Source organism: Mustelus asterias, chromosome 19, assembly GCF_964213995.1.
Source record: "Mustelus asterias chromosome 19, sMusAst1.hap1.1, whole genome shotgun sequence".
NCBI lineage: Eukaryota > Metazoa > Chordata > Chondrichthyes > Carcharhiniformes > Triakidae > Mustelus > Mustelus asterias.
In genome coordinates this window covers 62,056,546-62,080,021 of record NC_135819.1, presented here as the reverse complement: position 1 = coordinate 62,080,021, position 23,476 = coordinate 62,056,546, and the positions used below count along the sequence as shown (strand labels likewise).

The 23,476-nt window shown below is 44.1% G+C and overlaps 1 protein-coding gene across 1 annotated transcript in view; it reads right to left on the bottom strand.

Annotated features, from left to right (window-relative positions):
* Positions 1-22,558, bottom strand: part of mapk8ip2 (mitogen-activated protein kinase 8 interacting protein 2) — a 56,846-nt gene extending 34,288 nt beyond the window's left edge. Inside the window, exons 1-5 of the mRNA XM_078234625.1 lie at positions 22,425-22,558; positions 21,801-21,909; positions 15,770-15,900; positions 14,168-14,170; positions 10,477-10,582 (exon numbers count right to left, since the gene is read on the bottom strand). Coding sequence (XP_078090751.1) covers positions 10,477-10,582; positions 14,168-14,170; positions 15,770-15,900; positions 21,801-21,909; positions 22,425-22,558 — 483 coding nt within the window. The remainder of the gene's footprint in view (positions 1-10,476; positions 10,583-14,167; positions 14,171-15,769; positions 15,901-21,800; positions 21,910-22,424) is intronic.
* Positions 22,559-23,476: the final 918 nt, after the last annotated feature.

Below are 23,476 nucleotides of genomic sequence, written 5' to 3'. Positions count from 1 at the left end.
CCTGCCAACCTTGAGGACTGTAGTTTAACAAGTGTTTATTTTTGAACATTCATTTAATTTACTTTTGTATCCGTTTGGGCTAATGCTAAGGGAGTTGGAAGAGACTCAAGTCAGGCCAGCGTGGCCTCTAAATGGGGCTGTATGTGTAGATGAATTGTATTATTTCTGAATTCCTAGCTTACTCTGTACAGGACTCCTCCTGCACTGCTTCTAATCCTCATCAGACATGTGGAATGATTCACGTTAATATACTGATAGGCTAAACACAAACCTCAACTGTAAGAGGTATACCAATCGCCTTCACCTAAAATTTTTACTATTAAAAGTAGCAGTAGCTTGCATCAAGCGAGGAGTGATAACCATTTTGCATTGACATCTGTTTCATAGTCGCTGGTTACAGCGTCAGTGCTGCTCCATTTATCTCGGGCCCAAACAGCTGGAGGCTGGTGTTTTATCGGAAAGTGAGCCAGTGATTGACGTCAGCGCTGCAGATTACAGCTGCTCTCAGACTCCTGCGACAATTTATTTTTCAGTCACCCTGGTGAAACGATCTCTGTCCTATTTAACTCCGAGATGAGCTTCTGACCACATGTCCATGTCATAGCTAACACCGCCTATGACATTGCCTGACTCCACCCCTATCTCCGCTCATTTGCAGCTGATACTCTCATTCATGCCTTTGTTGCCGCTACTCTTGATGATTCCAAAGCTCTCCTAGCGGGTCTCCTATCCTCCACTCTCCATAGGGCATCAAAAACTCTGCTGCCCATGTTCTCGCTCACACCAAGTCCCATCAACCCTATTTACATTGGCTCACATTTAAACAACATTTTGATTTTAAAATCGTTTTCAAATCTCCCCATCGCTTTGCGCTTCCCTACCTCTGTATTCTCCTTCTGGCCTCCAACCCAAGGTGAACCTCCAATACCGGCCTCTTGAGCATTCCTGATTTTAATTGCAGGCAGCGCTGCCTTTAGTTAGCACGGCCTTGGTCTCTGGAATTCCCTCTTTAAACTGCTCCCTCTCTCTAGTCACCTTGAAGTTGCTGCTTGAAACCTACCTCTTTGACCAAGCTGGGATGGGAACCCTTAAGCTGCAAACAATCATGTGGACACACTGAATAATCTGTTTTCTGACTTCGTTACTTATTTTTAATATCTCATACCATACAGAGTTCACTGTTTTGTATGCATGGGGGAAATTGTGAGACTGGTGTGTCTGTAGTAGTGGCCAGTTGGACATATTTGTACATTTTAAATTTGTTAATAATTTTTACCTCTTTACCTGAATGAATTTCAGCAATAAAACTCTTTACATGTTAACTTAAGGAACCTGGCTGACTTTGCATTGAGCAATGAACAGTTAAATATATTAAATTGGCAATAGCACCTCCCTTTTAAATACAAATTCTGTTATAACCAACTCAGGAGTAGGACAAAGAGGAGTCCGTTCACCCCTGCTAACCTGGTTGTAATACTCCATGTGGATTTGTACATCGATGTTATCAGCCATCCCTTTACTGGGTTTTACTTATCACCCAACATGTTCTATGATGCCATGAGAAGCTGTGAAAGCTACAATTGACTGAGGATGAACGAATCAGGGCAGCTTCCATGAAATCTAGTGCACACCTGGAAGAAATCAGAATCCCTACAATGCAGGAGGAGGCCATTCAGCCCATTGAGTCTGCACCAACCACAATCCCACCCAAACCCTATTCCTGTAACCCCACTCATTTACCCTACTAATCTCCCTAACACTCGGGTCAATTTAGCATGGCCAATCAACCTAACCTGCACATCTTTGGACTGTGGGAGGAAACTGGAGTACCCGGAGGAAACCCACGTAGACACGGGGAGAATGTGCAAACTCCACACAGACAGTGACCCAAGGCCAGAATGGAACCCGAGTCCCTGGCACTGTGAGGGAGCAGTGCTAACCACTGTGCCACCTGATTCGTAGTCGTACATTATCACGTTGAATGAACGGAACCCCTTTCTGTCAATGAAAACATCAAGCTAAGCTGATGTAGCCCTGATGGCCACGTGGCTCTGGTCAAATATGCCCCAAATCCTTTACTTAATTTGCAGCTTGTGGGCATCACTGGCTAGGCCAACAATTATTGCCCATCTCCAATTGCGCTTGAGAAGGTGTTGGTGAGTTGCCTTCTTAACGTTGCAGTCCATGTGGTGTAGGTACACCCACTGTGCTGTTAGGGAGGGAGTTCAAGGATATTGACCCAGCGACAGTGAAGGTATGGTGATACATTTCCAAGTCAGGATAGTGACTGACTTGGAGGGGAACTCCAGAAGGCGTACCCATGTATCTGCTGCGCTTGTCCTTCTAGATATAAAAATGAGAGGGCATTGGCCTTCATCAGAATCACCACAAATGTGGCCAGTCATGGATTACTGGAGTATTCAGGCCTCAGACACTACCCTGAGGAACTCCTGCATCAACGTTCTGGAACTGGGATGATTGACCTCTGACCACCACAACCATCTTCCTTTGTGCTAGGTATGACTCGCAGGGATCAGTGCTGTGGCCCCCACTATAAACAATGTAAATTAATGATTTGAATGAGGGAACCAAATATAATATTTCCAAGTTTGCTGGTGATACAAAACTTGATGAGAATGTTAGTGGTGAGGAGGATGTTAAGAGGCTTCGGGGTTATTTGGTCAAGTTGACTGAGCAAATACATGGCAGATGCAGTATAACCTGGATAAATGTGAAGTTACCCACTTCAGATGGTGAAACAGAATTGCAAAGTATTAGTTAAATGGTGATAGATTGGGAAATGTTGTCGTACAAAGGGACTTGGATGTCCTGGTACACCAGTCACTGAATGCAAGTACAGAAAGCAGTTAGGAAGGCAAATGGTATGTTTATTTGTTCAGGGGATGTGGGTGTCACTAGCTGGGGCTGCATTTATTACGCATCCCTAATTGCCCTCGAATTGAATGGCTTGCTAGGATGGGTCTGGAGTCAATTGCTGTGGTTCTGGAGTCACACCCAGACCAGGTAAGGGTGGCAGATTTCCTTCCCTAAAGACATTAGTGAACCAGATGGGTTTTTACAACAGTGGTTTCATGATCATTAGACTTTTAATTCCATATTTTTATTGAATTCAATTCTTACCATCAGCCATGGTGGAATTCGAACCCAGGGGATTACTAGTCCAGTGAAAATAGCACTTCGCTGCCACCTCCCTCATTGCAAGAGGACTTGAGTATTGGACCAAGGATATCTTACTGTAGCTGAAGCAGTATGGTCTCACCAAGGCACTGGTCTGTAATTCCCTGTTTTCTCTCTCTCTCCTTTTTAAATAGCTGAGTTACATTTGCCACCTCCAATCTGCTAGGACTGTTCCAGAATATTGGAAGGTGATAACCAACGCTTCCACTATTTCCATGGCCACCTCCTTTAGTACCCTGCCATGTAGATTATCAGGCCCTGGGGATTTATCAGCTTTCAGTCCCATTAATTTCTTCAGCATTTTTTTTAGCAATACTAATTTCCTTCAATTCTTCTTCTCTCTAGACCCTTCATTCCTGGTAAGTTATTTGTGTCTTCCTCTGTGAAGACAGAACAAAAGTAATAGTTTGATTGCTCTGCCATTTCCTTGTTCTCTATTATAAATTCTCCTGTTTTGGACTGCAAGGGAGCGACATTTGTCTTCATCAACCCTTTCTCTTTATAAAGAAGCTTTTGCAGTCCACCTTTATGTTACTTGTAAGTTTATGTTAACTTCAAGTTTACTCTCATACTCTATTTTTCCCCTTAATCAGTCTCTCCTTTGCTCAATTCTAGACTGCTCCCAATCCTCAGGCTTGCTACTTTTTCTAACAACTTTAGAAGACTCCTCTCTGGATCCAATACTATCCTTAATTTAGTTTGTTAGCCATAGTTGGGCCACTTTTCTTGTTGAGTTTTTGTGCCAGAAAGAAACGTATAGCTGATACAACACATATATTAATTCCGTAAATATTAGTTGTCTATCTACCGTCAAGTCTTTTAATGAAGTTCTTACCTTTTAATGCAGTTAGAGACCTCTGGAGGAGGCCGAGATGGATCATCCACTTGGAACTTCTGGCTGAAGATTGTTTTCTGGGAGAATTACTTCAGATAAGGCTGAAGCATTCGGAACAAACTCCAGTAATCCTCTCTACATAGCTGGCCACATTTGTGGTAAATATGATGAAGGTCAATGCCCTCTCATTTTTACAGAGCAAGCCTGTCTCCTGAGTGATCCTGCTTTGGGTGGCCACCTGCAAGATCCCACATAGGTCTGAAGCGAGCCGGAAAAAAATTCAAAGTGACCGTTACCTTGGCAGCCACTGGCAGTGGACATCCATCCGTTCCTTGCAGCCCAAGGTCCTCCTCCAGGAATGTGCACAGATCAGCCATTATTTGCTTCAATGGACACATCCATCAGCAGCATTTCTCTCAGACATGTTGAGGAAGCTGATCCTTTGTCAGTTTACCTGATGTACCTTCTCAACCAACACCTCTGATTCTGTGCGCCAGGGGACTGATTTTGTTGCTGTTGCCATTGCTTCTCACCACTTCTCCAGCCCACCTCTGGTTCAGTGTCCTGCATTTCCAAAGACGGCTGCAATGACCAGGAACTCAGCTGCCAAATTTCCCTTGCATTTTACAGTGACCAAGAATCAATCCTACTCCAAAACACCCACTCTGGCAGCATTCCCAAACCAAGAACTCTGCTTCAAGTCAGTGGCAATCTATGAGCTCCTCTTTGCTGATTCCTTTTTATACAAAGGATTTCATTTCTGCTGCTTTCGTCAAGGGCTTCCCACTCCATTCGGGTGAGGTCGTGACAGAATATGGGGCCTGTGTGCGTTAATTGCTACACTGTGTCAAAAGCCCTCTAAAGTGTCTGCTTAATCACCTTAATTGCCTGTCCACCGCTCCGAGGTGTGTGATTGTCATCTCTGAGAAACTGCCTCTGGAAGATGTGTGGAGGCGGCAATTGTTCATGCTATGGGCATGATATCTTCCTCACCGAAACTGCCTCTGTGGCAAAACTCAGTCCATTAGGTCTGTCCTCTCAGGAAGATGTGAAAGATCCCATGGCACAATTCAACAAATAGCAGGGAGATTTTCCAATGTCTATATATATAATATATTATATATATATATATAAATATAATATATATATATAATATATATATATAAATATAAATATATAAATTATATATATATATATATATATATATATATATATATATATATATATATATATATATATAAAATATATACATCCTCAGAATGCTAGATTGTTCAGTGTAGAGGGAGCCGCACTCTTTAAATAATCCAATCACAACATTGGCAGTGGGTGCCTGAAATGGAAGCGTCCCTGATCACCGCACTAACAGTCCTCATTCAGAGATGTACAAAATCTCTCAAAAAATTTAAGAATACTATGCAAGTAACTAAATTGGACTCCCTGGAGAGCTCCTTTTACAAATCAGCCTCAGTTGCATGGTTTATAATTAAACAGAATTGCTGTGTTGGGTAAATTTTGGAGAAGCTGCAGTGGCAGAGGGAGAAATAATCAGAGAATAGGACTCCCATGTTACCCCAGGCCATGCAGCTGGACGCTCTTGCTGGGAGCAGAGGATTACACAAACTGGTTACATTTCCTCCTCTTATAGCTCTCAGTCATTTTATCTAAATCTACCAATGATTTTGCAGTCGAGCTGTCCGGAAGCAAAGAGTGAGCCGAGAGAAAAGGGCAGTGGTGCAGAATGGTTCAGTAATTGCCTCATTTCAATCCCATTGCCACATACTGTCCACAAGCTGCTCTGACAAGCTCATCAAAACCCACTGAATTACAAACATTTTTTAAAAAGCAACTCTAGCGCAGCTCCCTGATCACAGAGTGAGCTAGGGTTGTTGAAATGACCTTACAATATTTCATTTTCATTCAGCTATCCTGTTGGTTAGAACTCCAATATCCTTCCCTTAAAACTGTTTCCAATATTAATATCTCCATAACCAGTACAAGGAATGGTCACTTTAGAACGAAGGACAAGAGCAAAGAACAGTACAGCACAGTAACAGGCTCTTAGGCCCTCCAAGCCTGTGCCAATCACATTTACCTATCAAAGCAACCACTTATATCCCTCTATTCCCCGTTTATTCACATGCCTAACAAAGCAAGTCTTAAATGTGGCTAACGTAACTGCCTCAACCACCACATTTGGCAGTGCATTCCAGGCCCCCATCACCCTTTGTGTAAAAAACTTCCCCCGCATATCTCCACTGGTGTGCGGGGGAAGTTTTAGAAATGGTTTGTTGGCCACCTGCCATTTAGAGATTCGGAGAGTCACTACCACTGGTAAAATGCTTCTTAAAATATCCAATATTTTCATTCAATGTCTGACCAAAAGATATTTATTATACCCTAGCTAATGTACTGACACTGGCACTCATTATACTTATACGTTCAAATGAGATATCCTGGAAAACATGAACAATTTTCCATATCTTGGGAGCCTCACCTCGTCGAAGGCAACATAGATGATGAAATTCATCATTGCCTCCAATGTGCCAGCTGAGCCTTCAGTAAAACTGTGGAACAAAGTATTTGGGGAGTCAGAGCAAGCCCATGACTAAAGCCATGGTTTTCTCAGCAACAGTGATCTGCGTGATTCTCTATGCTTTGAAGACTTGGACAACCCACAGGGTGCATCACAAAGCACTGGAGAAACCACCAAGGGATGCCTCGTGATATCCTCCAAATCTAGAAAGGCTGATCCATGACAGTGTCCTCCCCCAAGCCAACATGCCCAACACTGGGGTGCTAAATTACTCAAAACATGACATGTCATTCCTATGCCTGACACCAGACTCCCAAAGCAATTACTCCCAACAGGACAGCAAAAACATTTCAGGAATGCCTTAAAGTATCCCTTAATGAGGCAAACATACCCACTGCCTCATTGAAGTCTCTAGCCTGTGACTCACCAAAATAAAAAGTTTATAAAAAGTTTATTTATTAGTTACAAGGCTTACATTAACACTGCAATGAAGTTACTGTGAAATTCCCCTAGTCGCCACAGTCCAGCGCCTGTTCGGGTCAGTGCACCTAACCAGCACGTCTTTCAGAATGTGGAAGGAAACTGGAGCACCCGGAAGAAACCCACACAGACATGGGGAGAACATGCAAACTCCACACAGACAGTAACGCAAGCTGGGAATTGAACCTGGGTCCCTGGCGTTGTGAAGCAGCAGTGCTAACCACTGTGCTACAGTGCCACTTAGAAAAGATTCATTTGGCAAATCACAGCCACATCGAGGGACTGTCAGGAACTCACAGAAACATCAAAGAGCGCATACAAACATCCAAAGAAGTCACCTGCCCGATCCTTTATGCACCACCTGCCTTGCCTGTGGCAGAATAAGTAGATTGCACATTGGATTGAGCAACCATTCCAGAGCCCATCGATCTGAAGTGGGTGCAAGTCATCCACAATCCCAAGGGACTGTCCAAGAGAAGGGAGCGATGTACCTTACCCAACATATCCGCACTGGCACTCATTACTGAATGTAGTCATAATGGGACGGAAAAATTCAACCAAAGGAATGCAAACTCACTAATATTATACTCTAATTAAAAAGCATGTTCCTCCAAATACAGCAGACCTTCTTATAATCTGAAATAGCACAGGAACTATTGGGTTAGAAACTCAAGCACACCCATTTTTGGATGAGCAGGTGTTGTAGGTTAATAATCCCAGAAACTGAATGGTGAAAAAATCTCAAAACATCTAAAATATTAGAAGTTATTGTTGAGGCGTCAGGGGTCTCTCCTGGCGAGAGCTCTATGCTGCCTCTTTTCTAGAAGGCCTGCCAAACCAAAAATTGTGCTCATCAGCACCATGGAGGCGGCCATGGCTGCTGCAAAAAAAGTATTGGCTGGGGAGTGGTTTCACAAGGTGAGGGTTACAGGAAGGGGGCAGGGGGGTCAGAAGCAAGGGCAAAGGGTCGCTCCCAACGGGCCTGTCCAATTTCCAGACCCTTGATCAAACATTGAGTGCCTTTGATTGAGGAATACCTTCCTAACACTCCCATTCCAGAGATGACAAAAATCTGCCCACAAAATAGCAGCTGCATGCCGTGTCGTGACAGGCCCATCAGCAGCTAGGTTAATCCCAGCAATGGTGGGATGAGGCCCTTAACTGGTCAATTAAGGGCCTCAATTGGCAGTAGAGCAGCAAGTTTGATCATGGGCTTCCTGCCTAGAACTAAATTTGGGCGGAGGTGGGAAAGCAGCAGGGTTCCAGTACACCACCATCGAGCATTCCTGCATACAAGCTACCACCAGCAAGAACACAAGATTGTGCCCATGGTGTGGGGAATAGTGACTGTGAGAGGTGAGATTAGGGATTGGTGGTAGTGAAGGGTGGGATTGGGGACATCAAGGGGCGATATTAGGAAGGGTTGAGGATTGGTGTGAGATTGGGGGTTGTTGGCCGAGGGGTGAGATTGGGGAGGGCTGGGGGATTGGTGGCTGAGAGGGCTTAAGTTTGGTGGGGGGAGCTGGGGAGGGATTATCAACTTTATTTAAATATGACATTAAGTGCAGTATGGGCATCTTGCTAGCTGAATAATGCTACGTTTTCCTGGGCAAGTTCAGCATGCAGTGAGAAAAGTGTGGGGGTGGGGCAATAAGAGGTCTACAAATAGCTCTGCAAGAATTATATAAATTATTCTTCACTTTAATTGCTGTTGTGGACTCCTGCATTAAGTACAATCTCCAGTTCCAATTAGGTGGACAGAAATGAGTGCACCTTCCCTTCCCAGATGTATGGGATTGGGGGTGATCTAGGAAATTGGATCAGGAATTGGCTAGCGGATAGGAAACAGAGGGTGGTGGTTGATAGTAAATATTCATCATGGAGTGCGGTTACAAGTGGTGTACCTCAGGGATCTGTTTTGGGGCCACTGCTGTTTGTAATATTTATTAATGATCTGGATGAGGGTATAGTTGGGTGGATTAGCAAATTTGCTGATGACACCAAAGTCGGTGGTGTGGTAGACAGTGAGGAAGGGTGTCGTAGTTTGCAGGAAGACTTAGACAGGTTGCAAAGTTGGGCCGAGAGGTGGCGGATGGAGTTTAATGCGGAGAAGTGTGAGGTAATTCACTTTGGTAGGAATAACAGATGTGTTGAGTATAGGGCTAACGGGAGGACTTTGAATAGTGTGGAGGAGCAGAGGGATCTAGGTATATGTGTGCATAGATCCCTGAAAGTTGGGAATCAAGTAGATAAGGTTGTTAAGAAGGCATATGGTGTCTTGGCGTTTATTGGTAGGGGGATTGAATTTAGGAGTCGTAGCGTTATGTTGCAACTGTACACAACTCTGGTGCGGCCGCACTTGGAGTACTGTGTGCAGTTCTGGTCCCCACATTACAGGAAGGATGTGGAGGCTTTGGAGAGGGTGCAGAGGAGGTTTACCAGGATGTTGCCTGGTATGGAGGGGAGATCCTATGAGGAGAGGCTGAGGGATTTGGGATTGTTTTCGCTGGAAAGGCGGCGGCTAAGAGGGGATCTTATTGAAACATATAAGATGATTAGAGGTTTAGATAGGGTGGATAGTGATAGCCTTTTTCCTCTGATGGAGAAATCCAGCACGAGGGGGCATGGCTTTAAATTGAGGGGGGGTAGTTATAGAACCGATGTCAGGGGTAGGTTCTTTACCCAGAGGGTGGTGAGGGATTGGAATGCCCTGCCAGCATCAGTAGTAAATGCGCCTAGTTTGGGGGCGTTTAAGAGATCCGTAGATAGGTTCATGGACGAAAAGAAATTGGTTTAGGTTGGAGGGTCACATTTTTTTTTTTTTTTTTAACTGGTCGGTGCAACATCGTGGGCCGAAGGGCCTGTTCTGCGCTGTAATGTTCTATGTTCTATGTTCTATGTTCCCACAGTAGCTTCGTAGGCCAGTTAGAGCTTGAAAAGCAATGCATGATTAAAACTTATTGACTATTCTGTCCTGTACAATATTTAACAATCTTAGTCTTTCCAGATAGCTTCCATTCCAGTTATGTATCCAGCTCTAGTATCAATCAGTGCAACATTAACTCGCTTAAAACAGAGAAGGCAAAACCTTTTCTCTCAGAGGGTCATGAGTCTTTGGAACTCTGCCTGAAAAATGGCAGAAGCAAAGTCTTTAAATATTTTAAGCAGAGGTGGATAGATTGTTAAGAGGGTAATAGTTTGTAAGGGGGTAGCTGGGGTTGGGGGTATCAGATCCACCATTATCTTATCAAAATGGCAGAGCAGGCTCGAGTGGCTGAATGGCCTACTCCTGTTTCTGGTTTGTACGTTCCTGTGCCCATGTGGAAAAACTCCTCTGAATCACTCTGGTCACTTGGTGTTTGGAATTGGAACAACATTCACATCATTAAATACATTTCAGGATGTTGCCAATGAAAGGCTTTCCTCTTACCTTCTCATAAGGATCAGAGTCGTAATTCAGCCCAATTCCACAGTCATCAGTAATTTCAGACAAATCCTCATCATCAAACTCCTCCAGGCTGATGTCATGGGCAGGTCTATGAGGAAAAGGCAACAAAATGGTCAGACAATCATTATCTGTAGTTAATCATCACTAGTTGCATCACAGCCAATCCTGATTACAGACTTCAGTACCTCAGAACTATGGAAACCATTTCAAACTGAATAATGGCTGATAACATTAAATTGGGGTGGCAGGTTAAGATAGCAAATTGTCACATGGATTGTGCAGGACTAGAGTAGATCAGAGATAAACGGCTCGATGGACAGAATTTAGTCATTACAATTCAAGGTGGAAAAATGTGAATTGATACATTTGGGCAGCAAGGTGACACACTGGTTAGCACTGTTGACTCACTGTGCTAGGGACTGGGGTTTGATTCCAGCCTCGAGTACTGTGTGGAGTTTGCACATTCTCCCCATGTCTGCATGGGTTTCCTCCCACCAAAGATGTGCCGTTTAGGTGGATTGGCCATGCTAAATTGCCCCTTGTGTCCCAAGAGTGTAGGTTAGCGGGATTAGTGGGGTAAATATATGGAGTTAGAGCAAGATGCTCTGTTGGACAATTGGCGCAGACTTGGTGGGCCACATGACTCCTTCTGCACTGTAGGGATTCTATAATTTGGAAATAAGATTACGGAAACAAAAATAAACACCTTAGAGTAGAGGAGGAGACACAGGTGTAAAGGTACACAGGTCAATAAAAAAGTGGCCAAAGGTAGGTGGAATTCTTGGTTTTGACTTAAAACTAAAATACAAAAGCCAACAGGGCAAATAAACAAGGTAGTTAAGAAAGTTTATTGGATGTTTGGTTTGTACATTGAGGTACTGAATAAAAAAGTCATAATAAGCCTTTATAAGTCATTGGTTAGGCTTCAGCAAGAATATTGTGATCAATTCTGAGCACTATACTGAGAGAGGACATTTAAAAGGAAGATACCAAGAATGAGGGAGTTCAGTGATAAGGAGAGATTGGAGAAGCTGGGATTATTCTCCATGGAGTAGTAAAGACTAATGGGGAAAACTAGTAAAGATATATTCAAAATTATTAGGGTTTTTATCTCCCCAAAGTGTAATGAATTTTTAAAAAAGCTTGCATTCACAACCCCTTTCACAAACACCAATGTCTCAAAAGAACTTTACAACCAATGGAAGTACTTTTGAAACATAATCACTGTTATGTAGGAAAAATGGCAGCCAATTTCCACACACCGCAACGTGATAATAACCAGTTAATTTGCTTTTGTGATGTTGATTGAGGGACAAATATTGGCCAGGACCAGGGATAATTTTCCTGGCCTTCTTTGAAATAGAGCCATGGAATCTTTTACACTCAGAGGCAGGTAGATGGGGTCTCGGTTTGATGTCTCATCCAAAAATTTAAACCTCTGACAGTGCAGTGCTCCCTCAGTCCTGCACTGGAGCCTCAGCCTCAATTTTTGTGCTCAAGCCCTGGAGCGGGACCTGAACCTCGGAATTTGTGACTCAGTGGCAAGAGTGCTACCAGCTGCAGCCCAGCTGGAAGTATAAGAGAGCATTGCCCTGGGAACCAGTGGTCCCAAATGACTCAGGAGCCTTTGGGAATTAAAGTCAGAAGAACAAAAACAATCAGGAAAACCACTCCTGCCTGGTGCTGCACTTGGGATCAGAGTAGCTGAGCTTCTGGTAAACACATGACGTCATTCTTCTTCCTTGTCCCTTTGTTCAAAATATAAAGCCTCTTTCCCTTGGGTGCTTCTATTTTACAGAAGGAAATTAGAACTTTTCTCATGATATCCTGGTGAGAAGTTGCTCTGGTCTGAAGCTTTGTGAGTTGCAAGGTCGATCAGCCGACATTGCAAACAGGATAGTCCCAGAGCTGTTCCAGAGATAGTGGATGGGCCCAAAGCAGCCTCTGACATTGGTTACCTTTGTAATGTTTCACATTTGGGCCTTTTGCTGTTCCAAAATGGACCCTGTACCCTTGGGTCAGTAGGCCCATAATTCAATGGATTGAAAACAGAACAGAGGAGGCAAAATTCCCCAAAGATTCCCAGAAATACCTGAAATGTAACCCAAATTTGATCCCCCTGAATTACACACACCTAAATCCACCCTTCAAGAGCCAGATTTTCTAGGTTCCATTCCTGATAAATTAACATTTTGTGTCATTTGCTAATCATCAATAAATAAATATTGTCTGATTGCAGAATGCAATAAATAATGTTCTCCAGAAACCTGTACTGGAGCTTTAGCTTTTCCCCACCTTTATCAATGACTTGGATGGTGGAATAGACGATGGGGCTAATTTTGGAGGCACAGTAAATTGTGTAGACATGAACAGGAAGTTGCAGAGGGACATGGACACAATCACTGAGGGGGCAAAACTATGGCAAATAGAACTCAAAGTGGAGAAGTGCGAGATGATCCTTGGATATTTTCAAAATGGTGAGAAACTCGAAACAGTTTAAAAACAATTGGATCTGACAGCCAGCGTAAACAATTTGCTGAAAGAAGATAATCAAAAAAGCTAATGGGGGAGTGGGGGGGGGGGGGGGGGGGGGTGGAGGAGAGAGAGAGAAAGAGAGAGAGAGAGGAAGAGGCAGAGCTTTAGGGGGAAGAGCGAGGTGGTGGTTGTGAATGGCAGAAAAAAATATTTGAAAGGATTCCTCACACCAATTATTCAGTAAATCATTTTCACATTCTAATCTGGAAAAGCTGCAAATACTGTGCATTGGTAATCCGTTTGGAAATTTAAAATTCTTTGAGGGACAGACAGATAATTTTGCAATCTGGATGCAAATGATGATGAATCAATTTCACTTTGAGACGCAAGTGAAAATGTGAAATGTCAGGTTCTGCATCACTCATTTTTTATGGTGTGAAGCATGTTAATGCTGGGAAGGGTACACTTCCACATTGTCTCATCAAACACTCCCAGGGCAGATACAGTACAGGTTAGATACAGGGTAAAGTTCTCTTTTTACACTGTCCTTTCAAACACTCCCCAGGTAGCTACAGTAATAAAACTGCCTCTACAGTACCGCAAATACACCCTGGAGAGATGTGCAGATTTAGAGATGAGGATGATGACAGGAACAAAGAAATGCTGATGCAAGTGCTGCTTACAGTAACTCGCGTCCAGAGTACTGCAGCTTCTTGCATCCTTCCACCAGACACAGTAGTGCAGACAGGTCACATCACCAGCTAAAAAGTGGTCACCGATTATTTTTCATTCCAACAAATACAACAGATCAGATACTATCTAACCTGCTCAAACCCAGAGGCCCAAGGCCAGATCCAAATGAGATCTTCGGGCCCGATTCATATTTTATGTGCCTTGCCCTCTGTGGTGGAAAAAATAACAAATGGAGTTATTTCAGACAGCAGTGGTAGGGCACGGTCATGAGGACAGTGGAATTGTGGCTAAAGGGAGGGGACATATCTTGTTTTCCCCTGCTCCCAAGGTGGTTTTAAATCAATTTTTGACAAACACATTTTTAGTTGATGGCCACTGAAGACTCCTGAGTGAAGCTGGCTCCATTCATCAGAAACAAATTTCCCAGAAGGGTTCTTCAACAGGCAAGTCTCTCTTTAGTACCTACCAGGATAGGGAACAAGTGCTAACTCTTAACACAGCTCACTGACTGCAACAGAAACAAAAATGGGGAGAGGAGTAAAATGGGTTGCCCTTGGCCCCTTATACTTGTTAAGAAGGGATCAATTGTTCGGGTTAGTCTTTGGCATTGACCCTGACATGTTTCTTGATGCCATTCCCAGCTCCATTCTGTGAACTCTTCCAGGTACCACATCCAAAAAAAACAAATGCCAAATCAGGATCCTTTACCACTTCCTTTGGTTTTTGTGCTATGAAACCTTTTTTGCCATTTAATCCCTTCTGCTCTCCATTCTATCTTTTCCGGTATTTGACTTGGTCAAAACCTCCTGTGCTCCTATCGTTCAGTTCTGATGAAAGGTCTGAAATATTGACTCCTTTGTACTACGGATGCTCCCTGACCTGCTAAGTATGTCCAACATTTCTGTCAGATCAGAATTCCCTGTCCACAGTGAGTAAAGCTTCTCAGAATAGAGGGCGATAGTGCCCAGGAGACACAGAGCAAAACCAAGGAGCATCCCAGGGAAGTGGAAGCATGTCAGGAGCAGGAGCACTGAGAATCACCAGAGTATCACTCCTAAGTAACACATTGATGGGAATGTACCTCTTTCCGCAAACTCATGTAAATGCCAGCACTTCCAGGAAGGCTACCAAGTGGGATACAAATAGCAGTAACACTACTTGTAGCTCTGTGTTTGTCTGTGTAAGTGCCACTTTGTGTAAGCTGGACGTTTACAGTGTATGAGCATATGTGTAGAGGGTGTGGGGAAATAGATTTATTTAGTTGATGACCCATGAAACCACTGCTGATTGTCGGAAAAACCCATCTGGTTCACTAATGTCCTTTAGGGAAGGAAATCTACTGTCCTTACCCGGTCTAGCCTCTATGTGACTCCAGAGCCACAGCTCTCCACTGCCCTCTAAGGGCAATTCAGGATGGGCAATAAATGCTGGTCCAGCCAGCGATGCCCATGTCCCACGAATGAATAAAGAAAACGTGACCATTGGTGCATGGAGTGCTACACGTGTATAAGTGCGTATTAATGAGTATATAGCCAAGTGTCTGTTTGTATGTACATATGAATTAATTGATATTATATGTAGATATCTGGGGAATCATTTACATGCATGTGTATGTCAGTTTAGATTGAGAGGGTACATAAATAATGGCAAGCATAGATGTGTGCGTGGGGGCAATGGGATATATGTACATTGATGTGCGTCTGTCCATATTTGCATGTAGAGATGTGGGTATGGTAATGTGTTTGTGCAAATAGATGGGTGTGTGTGTGTGTAAATGGATGTATGAGATCAGTGCACCTGAGGGATAGCTGTGTGCGCATACAGGTGTGCATGTTATGAAGTGTGTGTAAGGATGTAAATGTGTGCATATGTGTAGGTGGACGGGAGTAATATGAATGTGTGGACAGGCATGTTTGACACAGTTGACCACACTACCCGCCTCCAACATTTTCTGCTGTTGTCCAGCTGGGTTGGACTCACTTTCCTGGCTCCATTTCTTTCTATTCAGTTACCAAAAAATCTCTGACAATAGCTTCTCATTCTGTTTCTGAAGTGATGTTTTCCATGCATAAATTCAAAGTCCCCCTCCTATTTCACATCTCTATACTAGCCCTCAGCGACATTATCCAAAATAACATCAGGTTCCATGTGAATGCTGACCACACCCAGGTTTACATCAGCACCACTTCCCTTGACAACATCCACTGCCTCGGATTTGTCATGCTGCTGGTCTGACACCTGGTAATGGATCAGCAGAAATTTCAACCAAGTATGTCCCTGCCATAAATTCCACTGATGATTTCAATGAGGAGTGCAGGAGGGCATGCCAGGAACCCCTAAAAATTAAGTGCCAATGCAGTGAAACTACCACACAGGATTACTTGCATGCTGAACAGTGGAAGCAGCATGCGATATACAGAGCCAAGCAATCCTACCATCAATGGATCAGATCAGAACTCTACAACCCTGCCATATCCAGTCATGAATGGCAATAGACAATTAAACTAACCAGAGGTGGAAGCTTCTCAAATATCCCATCCTCGATTATGCCCAGCATATTCGTGCAAAAGACAAGGCTGACATGTTTGCAACCATCTTTAGCCAGAATTATGGAGTGGGTCCCCTGTATCACTGATTTCAGTGTTCAACTGATTTGTTTCACTCCATGTGATGTCATGAAGCAGCTGATGCACTGGATAATACTAGCTACGGGTCACAGCACCACCCCTGCAGTAGTACTGAAGATTTGTGCTCCAGGATTAGCCATACCCATAGCCAAACTGTTCTAGTACAGCGACAACACTGCTATCTGATAAAGTGAAAAATTGCTTCAAGTATGCCCTGTCTCTAAAAGCAGATAAAATCTAATACAGCCAATTACTGACCCAATCTTTTCTCGACCATCAGAAAAGTGATGGAAGAGACCATCAACACTGGGATATAATGGCACTAAGAGAAATTACCTGTTCAGCGATGCTTAGTTTGGATTCTGCCAGGCCCACTTGGCTCCTGACCTCTTTACAGCCTTGGTCCAAACATGGATAGAAGAACTGAATTTAAGAGGTGTGGCAAGAGTGACATCAAGACAGAATTTGACCTGTAGCATCAAGGAACTCAAATAAAACTACAATCAATGTGAATCAGTGGGAAATCTCTCCACTGGTTGGAGTCATACCTAGCTCTAAGGAAGATGGTTGTGATTGTTGGCAAACAATCATGTCAGCCCCTGAACATCACTGAAGTAATTCCTCAGGGTAGTGTCCTAGGCTGATTCATTAATGACATTCCCTCAAGCACAAGGTCAGAAATGGGGATGTTCATTGACAATGTTCAGTATCATTCGTCACTCCTCAGGTTCTGAAGCAGTCCATGTCCATAAACCCGAACATTACTCAGGCTTGGGCTGATAAGTGGCAAGTAACATTTGTGCCACGCAAATGCCAGGCAATGGCTATCGCCAACAAGAGTGAATCTAACCACTTCCCCATGCCATTACCATCAACAACCTGGGGGTTACCACTAACCAAATACTGTGGCTACAATAGCAGGTCAGAGGTGGATAACTTATCTCCTGACTCCCGAAAGCTTGTCCAACACAGATCAGGAATGTGATTGAGTACACAAGTTGCTTGGATGAGTCTGGCTTCAACAATACTCATGAAGATCAACACCATCTATATAGAAGCAACTTGCTTGATAGGCACTCAATCTGCCACCTTAAAATGTTCACTCTCTCCATCAACTTCTAACGGACAATTGGAATGGGTAATAAATGTTAGCCTTGAATCTCATGAAAGTGACAATTTCTTGAATCCCTCTCCCTGAGGCTGAACCAGATGGTTCAGAGCACTGTCATATTTCACTCTGAGCTGAAGAACATGAGAACTAGGGGGAGTAGGCCCTACTGCCGATCGAGTTTACTCCACTATTCAGTAACACTGCTGAACCTTTACCCCACCTCTCGTTTTTCCACTTTATCCCCATATCCCTTGATTCCGGATAGGGTTAAAGAGAATCCTAAGGCGTTCTATAGGTATGTCAAGAACAGAAGGTTGGTTAGGGCAAGTTTAGGGCCAGTTATAGATGGCAGAGGGAAGTTATGTGTGGAACCGGAGGAGATTGGTGAAGCATTGAACCAATATTTCTCTTCGGTGTTCACGCAAGGGGACATGAATATAGCTGAGGAGGACACTGGGTTGCAGGGGAGTAGAATAGACAGTATTACAGTTGATAAGGAGGATGTGCAGGATATTCTGGAGGGTCTGAAAATAGATAAATCCCCTGGTCCGGATGGGATTTATCCAAGGATTCTCTGGGAGGCAAGAGAAGTGATTGCAGAGCCTCTGGCTCTGATCTTCAGGTCGTCGTTGGCCTCTGGTATAGTACCAGAAGATTGGAGGTTAGCGAATGTTGTCCCATTGTTTAAGAAGGGGAACAGAGACTTCCCCGGGAATTATAGACCGGTGAGTCTCACTTCTGTTGTCGGCAAGATGTTGGAAAAAATTATAAGGGATAGGATTTATAGTTATTTGGAGAGTAATGAATTGATAGGTGATAGTCAGCATGGTTTTGTGGCAGGTAGGTCGTGCCTTACTAACCTTATTGAGTTTTTTGAGAAAGTGACCAAGGAGGTGGATGGGGGCAAGGCAGTGGACGTGGTATATATGGATTTTAGTAAGGCGTTTGATAAGGTTCACCATGGTAGGCTTCTGCAGAAAATGCAGATGTATGGGATTGGGGGTGATCTAGGAAATTGGATCAGGAATTGGCTAGCGGATAGGAAACAGAGGGTGGTGGTTGATAGTAAATATTCATCATGGAGTGCGGTTACAAGTGGTGTACCTCAGGGATCTGTTTTGGGGCCACTGCTGTTTGTAATATTTATTAATGATCTGGATGAGGGTATAGTTGGGTGGATTAGCAAATTTGCTGATGACACCAAAGTCGGTGGTGTGGTAGACAGTGAGGAAGGGTGTCGTAGTTTGCAGGAAGACTTAGACAGGTTGCAAAGTTGGGCCGAGAGGTGGCGGATGGAGTTTAATGCGGAGAAGTGTGAGGTAATTCACTTTGGTAGGAATAACAGATGTGTTGAGTATAGGGCTAACGGGAGGACTTTGAATAGTGTGGAGGAGCAGAGGGATCTAGGTGTATGTGTGCATAGATCCCTGATAGTTGGGAATCAAGTAGATAAGGTTGTTAAGAAGGCATATGGTGTCTTGGCGTTTATTGGTAGGGGGATTGAATTTAGGAGTCGTAGCGTTATGTTGCAACTGTACACAACTCTGGTGCGGCCGCACTTGAAGTACTGTGTGCAGTTCTGGTCCCCACATTACAGGAAGGATGTGGAGGCTTTGGAGAGGGTGCAGAGGAGGTTTACCAGGATGTTGCCTGGTATGGAGGGGAGATCCTATGAGGAGAGGCTGAGGGATTTGGGATTGTTTTCGCTGGAAAGGCGGCGGCTAAGAGGGGATCTCATTGAAACATATAAGATGATTAGAGGTTTAGATAGGGTGGATAGTGATAGCCTTTTTCCTCTGATGGAGAAATCCAGCACGAGGGGGCATGGCTTTAAATTGAGGGGGGGTAGTTATAGAACCGATGTCAGGGGTAGGTTCTTTACCCAGAGGGTGGTGAGGGATTGGAATGCCCTGCCAGCATCAGTTGTAAATGCGCCTAGTTTGGGGGCGTTTAAGAGATCCGTAGATAGGTTCATGGACGAAAAGAAATTGGTTTAGGTTGGAGGGTCACAGTTTTTTTTTAACTGGTCGGTGCAACATCGTGGGCCGAAGGGCCTGTTCTGCGCTGTAATGTTCTATGTTCTATGTTCCTGTAGTGCTTGAAAATCTACCAATCCCATTCTTGAATATACAGAGCATGCCAAAGATTCACAATCCTCTTACTGAAGAAATGTCTCTGCATCTGGGACCTAAAGAATTGGTCCTTTATTCTGAGATTGTGATCCTTGATTCTAAACTCTCCAGGCAGTGGAAAGAAACTTTCAGCATCAAGTCCTCTCGAGAATGTTATCGATTTCCATGAAAACTGCTCTCATTTCTCCAAACTCCTGAGAATATGGATCGAGGTTGGTCAATATCACCTCACTCTTTCATCCCAGGGATCAATCTGGTGAAACTTCAAATGAACCCGCTCTAAGGCAATGTTCTTATGGTCAGGTGTCTGTAATGGCCCACTAGTTGGAGATCTAATTAGTTACAAACTTTTGGCAGGCAAGACTCAGCCTACACTTTAGTCAACTTCAGCCACTAAGACTATCTACTTTTATTTCCACAACACCTCCCTAGCTCATCTGATCTGAAACTCCCATCTATGGCTACATAACATTTGGTCTTGACTATTCTTAATACTCTCCTGGCTGGCTGCCCACCTTACACCCACATACACTAGAGCTCATCGAAAATCTGTCGCATGTATCCTAGCTCACCTAGCTGGTCAGCACGGTGGCACAGTGGTTAGCACTGCTGCCTCTCAGCGCCAGGGACCTGCTTGGGTCACTGTCTGCGTGCATATTCTCCCCATGTATGCATGGGTTTCCTCCAGGTGCTCCGGTTTCCTCCTGCAGTCCACAGATGTGCTGGTTAGGTGGATTGGCCCTTAGAGTCAGGGGGACTAGCTAGGGTACATGCATAGGGTTATGTGGATAGGGCCTGGGCGAAATTGCGGTTGGTGCAGACTCGATGGGCCAAGTGGCCTCCTTATGCATTGTAGGGATTCTATGATCTCAGTCTTCAATGATGAATTTCTTCCTTCATCCTGGGTTGCTAATTTTCATTGGTTCCCATTCCAGCAACACCTTCATTTTAATCTTCTCATCCTTGTGTTCAAATTCTTCTACGATCTCACCCTTCTCTATATCTGTAGGTTGTTTCAGCCATGCAATCCTCTAAGATTTTTGCATTTCTCCAATCTGGCCTCTTCATTATCGGACTCCACCATTAGTGGCTGTGCCTTCAGTGGCCTAGGCCCCAAACTCTAGAATTTCCTCTCAACCTCTCCTCTAAGATGTTCCCCAAAACCTAATTACCTTTTAGTCATTTGTCCTAGTATCTCCTTATGTGACTGGTGTCAAATTTCATGTGATAACATTCCCCTGAACCACCCAAGGATGGTAGGCTTAAAACATGCCAAAAGAATGTACATTTGCCCAATTGTTCCACGTCAGTGTTGATGTTTCACAAATACCTCCTCTGACTCATCTTCATTTAACCTTATCAGTGTAACTTTATTCTTTTTTTCCCTCAGGTGTTTCCCCAATTTCCCCTTAAATACTTCTTTCATCTCTTGTGCTCTTTAAAACCGACCTCTTTGACCAAGCATTTGGTAATTCGTTATAATATCCCCATTTATAGTTCGGAATAAAATCTTGTCTGACAACAAGTCTTGGGATACTTTACCACATTAAATACCTACAACAGTGACGGCACTTCAAAAATACTTCACTGGACGTAAATCACTTTAAGATGTCTGCTGGTCCTGAAAGATGCTGAATTATTGCAAGTTGCTCCTTTCATTAGATAAATGCGAGTTGTTTTATGTAAATAATTGGGTGGGTCTAGTGTATGGGCGTGTGCATGAATGCTTGTGTATATGGGTGTGTCGAGTTGTGTGCGTTTGCAGTTGTGTTGGGAAGGTGGGGGGGAGGGAGTAATTATATTTCATTGTGGAATAAAAATCAATAGAGAACACACATGTTATCAAATATGGGATTCTAATTCTAGAACAGGCCACAATGGCCGCATGCCAGGCCTCAAAACAATCCGTTATCCTTCATAAACATTTATAAATATCATTGACAATTCATCAGGCCCAGAACGGGACTGCCCTGTAGCTGTTTCAGCCATGGCCAGGCGATATTTTTCATCCTCGAGACATTCCCTAACAAAACGGCACTGAATCTTCAGCCTATTGGCAAATCGTTGCCATGTTTAACATCAAATTATTATTTTTAAAATCGTAATATCCAGATGGTGTATTGTGCCTGGGTTTAGTTCACGATTAACAGGAAACAACAACCGATTCAATGCTGAAATGCAGCACTCTGCTCAGGAGTAAAGAGCGTGTGGGTGTGAATACATTATTTTTTTTTTAAAACAAAAAATAAATTTAAAATCTGCCCTTACCTGCAACCCGGTGGGGAGAGAGAGTGGAAGGTTGACAGGGAAAACATCTCTGTGGGATCCGCCATCTTCTGACGCAAAAAATAACCCAAGGACACAGGAGGCTTTGCAACTGATGGGAGAGGGGAAAAAAAACAAGATCAAAGCTTCCAATTTAGGGAGAAACCGCAATCCGGGCTCTTCACAAGCTTGGATGGTAGGCAGAAATAATCGACTCCACTAAATTCTGAACGGCAGCAGATGTGGAAATATATTGACATGTGTTATATATAACATTAGGATGGGACCCAAGCCGCACTGCTGAACACCTGGAGCCCGGTCCTAACGCGGCTGCATCACCGCGATGTCCCGGGACCGCCTGCCCTGCGCACTCGGGGCACTGGTGTGCGTCGAAAAATGAATGTTCTGGGGTTTTGTTTTTGGTTGGAGGCTACATAACCGCAATGCAAACCAGCTCAGCCCCTGCTGCACCCAGCTCCTCACACCGACTGTGCAGAGGGATGCTGCAGATGAAGCGAGCGAGGGGGAGGGAAGGAGGGGGGGATTAACACGTCACGGTGTGGAAAGGCGAAGGGAATTATTATGTTATCCTTTGCAAATAACTCACGGGCTGCAAAATTTGCCCACCAGCTCTGCTCAACGAGAACGGATTTAAAGGGGAAATTGGGACTAGGAGCTGTCCACAGCCCCTTGGTGCTGAATTTCAGCAGCTCCCGCGGCCACGTGGCGTGATCGTTAACTTCTAATTGGGCAACTTGCATTTTACATAGCACCTTTAACCTAGTGCAACCCTGATCGAACACAAATTTGACCCACATCCACGTAAGGGGATAAATTATAATGGGTGACCAAAAGTGTAAAGGAAGTGACTTTTGAAAGATTTGTATTTATGTAAGATTTTTCAGGTCTTCGGACTCCCTGAAGCACTTTACAACCAATGAACTACTTATGAACTATCAAGGCTATGGTGTAGGCAATAAACTTAAAAGAGAGGTGGGGCTATAGTGAGAAAATTTCAGAACTTAGAGTGATGCACATTTTCTTACTGTGAATTCAAAATCTTCAGCATGGACAAGGAGAGAATGATCACATCCTTGTTGCCTATACACCTAACTGATTGACACCTAATCAATGATGGTGTTAAACAATCCCCATAGGAGTCAGAAAGCCTTGTGGTTCCACGAAATTAAACACTAGTTAATGTTGACTTTAAAAAAGAACACTACGAGGGGATTTGCCTTGATGTTGAGCAGTGACTTGCGCAAGCCACCCCAACAGGTGAAATGCGGTTGGGCTATGGGCGTGGAGGAAAGGTGAGCACCTCATTGAAGATATTTGGAAACCAACGTGTAGGAAATAGCTAATTCAAAATTGACCTGCTGAGAATCTGAAATTTAACCAGAAAATAATGGTAATACCTAGCAGAGGGCGGGTCGGGATGCCGACCTCCTCGCGAACCTGCTCCTGGGCCTGGCGAGACGCGCCATCAATAGGTCCAGGCAGCGGGCGATCGACGGGGCCGTCCATCCCGACTGTCTGCCCCTCTACCGCGGCTACATTCGCGGCCAGGTGTCTCTGGAGAGGGAGCATGCGGTGTCCACGGGCGCGGTTGACGCCTTCCGCGACCGCTGGGCGCCGCAGGGGCTGGGGTGTATTATCGACCCCGATAATCACCTTTT